The sequence below is a fragment of the Morone saxatilis genome, unplaced genomic scaffold (genome assembly GCF_004916995.1).
Source record: "Morone saxatilis isolate NCDOM2014 unplaced genomic scaffold, NCSU_SB_2.0 Contig2, whole genome shotgun sequence".
In the NCBI taxonomy this organism is placed as follows: domain Eukaryota; kingdom Metazoa; phylum Chordata; class Actinopteri; family Moronidae; genus Morone; species Morone saxatilis.
Genome location: NW_023339762.1, coordinates 8,776,267 through 8,782,707, shown reverse-complemented (window position 1 = coordinate 8,782,707; position 6,441 = coordinate 8,776,267). Strand labels below are relative to the sequence as shown.

The 6,441-nt window shown below is 38.7% G+C and overlaps 2 protein-coding genes across 2 annotated transcripts in view; one reads left to right on the top strand and one right to left on the bottom strand.

Moving 5' to 3' along the window:
- Positions 1-391: 391 nt before the first annotated feature.
- LOC118330020 (protein PML-like) lies at positions 392-2,864 on the top strand. Its single transcript, XM_035664393.1, has 3 exons — positions 392-594; positions 701-789; positions 1,417-2,864. The coding sequence occupies exons 2-3, from the start codon at positions 717-719 to the stop codon at positions 2,073-2,075; spliced, it is 732 nt and encodes a 243-aa protein (XP_035520286.1). The 5' UTR covers positions 392-594; positions 701-716; the 3' UTR covers positions 2,076-2,864.
- A 366-nt stretch (positions 2,865-3,230) lies between these two features.
- mpi (mannose phosphate isomerase) overlaps positions 3,231-6,441 on the bottom strand; it is a 9,673-nt gene continuing 6,462 nt past the window's right edge. The window contains exon 8 of the mRNA XM_035665484.1: positions 3,231-6,086. Within this exon, the coding sequence (XP_035521377.1) occupies positions 5,868-6,086 (219 nt within the window). The 3' untranslated portion in view covers positions 3,231-5,867. The remainder of the gene's footprint in view (positions 6,087-6,441) is intronic.

Below are 6,441 nucleotides of genomic sequence, written 5' to 3'. Positions count from 1 at the left end.
TGCAGCTACCACCTACCTACCTACAGTGTACAGGTGTAATAAACCCATTAAACCCATGCCAAATCTTTAAGACTTTTCACAAGGGTTTGTGGCACAGTATTAGTAGTAGTAAATTTATATATAACTATATACATATATGTGTGATACATTTCTATATATGTACATATATAGAAATAAATGATCTTTGATATCTACAATTCTATTATTATATATATAGGTATGTCCACCGATCAAACTGCTCATATATTTATTTACATATGGACGTATACTATTAGTCAGTGTATCTTTTTATTTACTGTCTGGTTGCGTGTTAATTTATTTCCTGTGGAGGGCAGCACTGTTCCCGGGACGTTTGTATGTGGTTGATATTCTACAGAAGAAGAAGAAAGAAAGTTTTCCTGTTCAGTCTAGTTTTTTAAGGAAAATAATACTTTAATTTGGCGCCGTTATACACTGTACCCACAGTTTATATCTGTTGTTAGTGCTCGGCTAATGGGCTACAGCTAGTTTATCTTGTTCTCGTCCGTGAACTCATCTTCAAAGAGGCTTTTGTTTTGAAAGTGTCGCTGTCCCGTTGCAGCTGTCTGTACGCAGGTATTTAAAAACACGGAGGGAAAATCTGCATACACGAGTTTACTGACGCCATTGTGTCTCTAGTGTGTCTCTGTTCATTTCACTAAACTCCACTGTCATATTAAAGTTGACGCTGTGGCGGGATGCAACAACCAGAACCAGACCGACTGAAGACGTCTCAACTGGTTTTCTTTGACTTGGAGACAACTGGACTGGGTAAGATCAGTGTCACTGCATGTTCTTTGTGGATAATCATACGAGCTGTACACACTGGATACCAGCAACATTACTTTAGTTTCACTGTTATCTCATTTAATACAAGTTGAATTGATGCATGAAAAGACTATCTAGTTTAAAATGAATAAGGACTTTGCTCTGTCGTAGTTAACGGGGCAGCAATTCATAATTTTTCACAGTGAAGTTTTTTACAGTTTGCTTAAAAGATTCATTAGTTAGTCAAATCAAATCCAAATTATCATTAGGTCTGGATAAAAACAATATATACTGTGGGACCATATGAGGTTTTGCCACAGTTTCATATTGTTACATCTGCAGTGTGTGTAATGTTGTTGTCTGTCTTATTTTTCATTGATTCTAAAAATTAATAAAACACCTTGATTTATGCAGATTTTTGGCATTTAACTTGCTGAATTACCCAAAAGAGACAAGACATACAGTTGTATATTTTTTTACTCCGTTAACAGTTTTCTGAATTTATTTTCCAGATGATTATCATCATGATAAAGTATACATTTAAGTATGATTTTATCTAATGGAGGTTATCAGCGACTCAGTCCTCTGAAGCGTATGACGTGGTGCCTTGTACATGTTTTATTTCTCCAGGTCAGTCCTGTGAGATCGTCCAGCTGGCTGCAGTGAGTGGAGGTCACTCACTCAACCTCTACGTCATCCCCCGGGGTCGTATCCAGCGGGGAGCAGCCAAAGTGACCGGCTTCAGGGTCCGCAGACACAGACTGTACCTCCATCGACAACTTGTCCTCACCAACTCCCTACGAGAGGTCCTGGTCTCCTTCATAGCTTTCCTTCAGATGCTCGGACGCCCACTTGTTGTTGGCCACAACATCCGCCGCTTCGACTGTCCGCTGTTGGCTCGAGCTCTCGATGAACTGGACCTGAGAGCAGAGTTTGAGTCATCGGTCTCAGGCTGTGTTGACACTCTACCCCTGGCTCGCGAGATGCTGAAGGACCTCTGCCTCCAGAGTTTTCGACAGGAAAACCTGGTCAGGGAGCTGCTGGGTGTGAACTACAAGGCCCATGATGCTTTGGAGGATGTTCGGGCATTACAGGCTCTGTATAGTGTGCTTCAGCCCACACCAGAGGTGGTCTGTAGGCATCAGTTTACTCTGGACACCATGAAAAACAAACCAACTGTGAAATCTAAAATGCCCTGTAACCTACCAGAAGAGCGCCCCCTGTGGGAGCACATCAGGCAGACAGTGAAGGCCACAGAGAGCAAAGCAGAGGAACTTAATGAATTATAAAACTATTTGCAAATAAATTATTATCTGACTGAGAAATAAATACAGTAAACAAGTGAGACCATTGCGCAAGAAGACTGGCAGCTTTCATCAGCCTGTATGATGACATTGTGTGCCACACACTAGAACATGAAACCCACTGGACTGGTTGGTGGCACAAAACAAGAAGGCTGTTCCTGTGCAAACAGAGCTAGAGAGAGAGAGAGAGTCTTTTCCAAAGGTTGATGGTGGAACGAAAGCCGAGGGAAGCTTATAAAGACTATACATGCACATCTGTAAGTCGGCAGCATAATATTAGGATATGGCTGGTTTTTCCATAGCCCAATATGGTCTTTAATTATTCTTGACTTCCTTCATTGGCTTTGTTAATCTGAAGTTTTGTGTGTGTACGCCTCAGTCATGCTTTTCATTACTCCAAAAACTGCACAATACTAAGCAGATTGGTTACATGGGGGTTTGATGCAGCTGTAGTAAGACCTTCTTAAGAGTTTTAAGATGGCTGCGTACTGTTTGCTACCTCTTCAGTATTTCTTAACAAAAAGCCAAAGTTCAGATATCTGTTTATGATTTATAAAGGATGAAAATTTAGATGATGGTAGGAAGATTTTAATATATGTGTCTTAGCTTGATTGTCAGTCATCATTGAGTGTAAATAGTGACGACAGATGGAAATTCCCCTTATGTATATAGTTTGGTTACTGAGAAAATATTTATGTATGAATTCAGGTCAAAGTTTCAAAGACAACGTATTTTTAATGGAGGTAAATAAATCTGTTAATAAATGTATAACTACAGTGTGTCCTTAATATTATATTTCATTGCTTGTTAGTGTTTGATCGCAATATCAATAAGAATATTTTTAAATTACTAATACTAACTAACTACTGACTAATTACTATTATTAACTTGATATGTATCACTATATGGCTAAATTATCCAGAAAATATTGAAATGTATAATTAATGCATAAACTTCTCTATCGGACTTGAATATAACACAATATAATATCAAAACATGATCATACCATACGATTCCAACACACAGTAATGTTGAATTATTGCCATTATCAGAATAACCAGGCCCTTAATGTGTTTTGACTGTTCCTATAAGGTTTAAACAACAACTAGCGGTACAGATGCTACACAAAAAACGAAGGCGTTCAGGTAGTTTAGTGACAGAACAACGCTTTATTAAACCACTTTTACATACACATGTTCTCTGCAGTCCCAGGCTACAGCATCACCATTAATCAAAAATGCTAAACCATGCTTTCACTAGAAATATTCCAAGAAATGTTCTCGCAATAGTTAAATAAAACAATTAAGGTAAAACACTGTGGCCTTCAGATTTGTGTGCATTTGAAGGACATGAGTTGAAAGTGAAAAAAATCCTAAAAAGGAATAACAAATAATTTCTGTGCAAAGTCCTGGACAGTAAAATGTGACTCAAAACAAGATCAGTAACAAAGGTGTGATAGTTGAATGACAAATTAAAATCAGATACTGTTTAAAACATTAACCTCTATAAGATTACCTCACTAAATTAAAACATTTAGAAAAGATGGCAAATAGGTTGTTTGTTGACAAAAATAACTAGAAGCTCTACAATTTTAGAGATACAGAAGGATGAATTTGAGGTAATGGTTCTTTAATCAAAAAGGTGCAGTAATTTTAACTATTAACGTCCTTCAATCTCTTAATATTCTTCCTTTTTTCAACAGTCGTAGCAACCACAAACATCATCTACATTAGGGTCAAGCTTAGAGATCAACCTACATCGCTAACATGGTCAGTAGGTAAAAACATTAGCAGGATTGGCTCATTTCACTGTAGTCATGTAGAAATATTTACTCAGTGGTAGGTTGGCAGGCTGATAGAGCAATCGTACTCAAATATTTGATTCAAGACTACCTATAAAAACTGTTGCAACAAGAAAGTCCTCTTCATGATTGAATTCAGACTAACCCTGGTGTGAACTGGAATATTATGCAGATGTTTGCACCATCGTGAAATAATCTAGTTGCAGTATTGTATCAACAGTGTTGGAAAGTGGTCACCATAAAATATTTTACAGTAAAGATAAGCCACTCACCCCCATGATATGACAATGTACAGATACAACCTTATAATAAAGCCAGGGACAAATTCTCTTCATATGTAATGTCACGTATTGATGAATCAGTACAAACAACAAAACATGCAAAGTCTGAAAAATTTGGCTTCAAATACGGACATGATTGTTCCTATAATGCTATAAAATTGAATGCAGCATTTTGTTGTACATCTGTACAAGACGTGGATGTGTAAACCGACTCGGGTCAAATTGTATTGAGTATGGAACAAGCAGCAGTAGTGCATTTTCAATCATATATGTTGGAGTTTTAATCAATATGCATTCCTGATTCCCATGTTGCCGTGCTTCATGGGACAAAGATAGTTAGTGGCCCTTTTTGATAGCTTTTTTTTTTTCTTGTTTCATTTTTATGATTGTTCACTACTTTGAGGAGAAGTTTCCAGACCGTCAACATGCGCTGGTAACAGTTAAAAGCAGTAAAACTATCCAGGGTCAACTTCACTGTGACTGGTGGCTCCTACCATTATCACAGTCGAGGCCCTCTCCAGTATTACTGCTCTAAATCAAACATGCACAGGCATCTCAGTATAATACTACATACTCTCAACTGTTGATATACTAACATTGTATTTTTCCCAGAGGAGGATATTTACTTGTTCAAGCTAAACTAAAATGATAAAAGAGGAAGTTGCACCAGTGATCCTGGAGAACGACAAACTGCTGGCTCATATAACACATGCTCAGTTCTCAACAAGGTGGTACTGTATTTGTACAAAGCAGTGAGTGGTGGTGTACTGCACCATTGTAAACATATCCCCTACCCTGCTTCAGTGCTGTTGGAATAAATCACTGTTAGTGCATGTTATCTCTATCTCACATTGGAAGATAACAACATACAGCTGGAAGTGTATTAGGAATATTGTAAGTGTAGCTGTAAGTGTATTAAGAATAAAAAGGAGAATGCCACAAAAACTGACCAGTAAAAAACACATTGTAAGTTGCACATGAACAATATTTAGAGAAAACAATCTCACAAAAAGGTTTATTTATTAGCTTATGATATCTTATGACCTTTATCAGCAAATAGTGTCTGGTCCGTTTTCAAGGAATTGTAGATTTTCACATTTGAATTTCTTTCTAGCTTAAAGCTAAATAGATCTTATGAGATTGTTTTCTCAACTGCGGTTTCCAAGGTCAAGAATAAGCTTTCATGCAACATTTTGATCAGTCGATCTTCATCATAAGCCTCATCAGGAACATTTCGAGGATCCAGGGATCTTAACAGCGTCATTTGCACTTTTTTATATCGCGTCCTGTTCAGTGTTGTGAACGTATTTTACTTTTTATTCTCCGTGTGTACCTAAGAGGAATTTGGGATGTATGCTCTTTCTATAAGATGTAATTGCACCACTACAGGTAAAAAACAGGACAGTTAAAAAGACATTTAAAATCCAGCAGCGATGGATCACTGCTGGATTTTAAAGTGAAGGAACACTGCTGGAGGCGGCAGAGCAGTCCGCAGGTCAAATTAGGGTTGGGGGGAGCAGCGGGCACAGACGAGCATCGACACGCAGTGTCTGAAAGCTCTTTTAGCATACTACTTACTAAGAAGTGCACAAAGATCATTGGGCTCAATCCATAACACGGTGTAGAGTTGTTGAGTCAAACCAGAGGAAAACACACAGGTAGTATGAGCTTTCACACATAGCCACAGACTCATAGCTACAGGAGGCAGCAGGCTCGGAACATGGCCATCCCCGACTGAGAAGTGATGTGCAGGGAGACGCTCTCGTTGGCCGAGACAAACAGGACGGTGCCCCGCCTCAGCGTGATGTCGGAAAGGGCAGCGGCACAGGTTGCCGTAGCGTCACCTTCAATGACCAGGAGGATGCTGGCACTGTCGACTGGAGCAACGGTGTACTGCTTCACTGAGGCTGGGACCTTCAGGAGGGATGGGACAGAACAAGGTGAGCATGATAAGATTTTATCAATATATGTCTATGTGTCTACCATGGTAACTCGTGTACACATGACTGTAATAGACATTTTTAGGATGTTCTTATTAGTTCTAGTGGATTTGTTACTACAATTTAATGTCCAATACATTCTGAAACAGGGTACAACAGCAGAAGAGCTGGGGGAGAGAGGGGAACAATGCATGATGAACTATACTTCAGGCAGACAACACATTTTAAGCGTAAACTTATTTTTTCCCCAAATTATAATTGTCCAATTTTACTTTCTAGAAGCTGTAAATATTCCTTTAATGCCCTTAGTTGCTTTTATGGCGCTGACA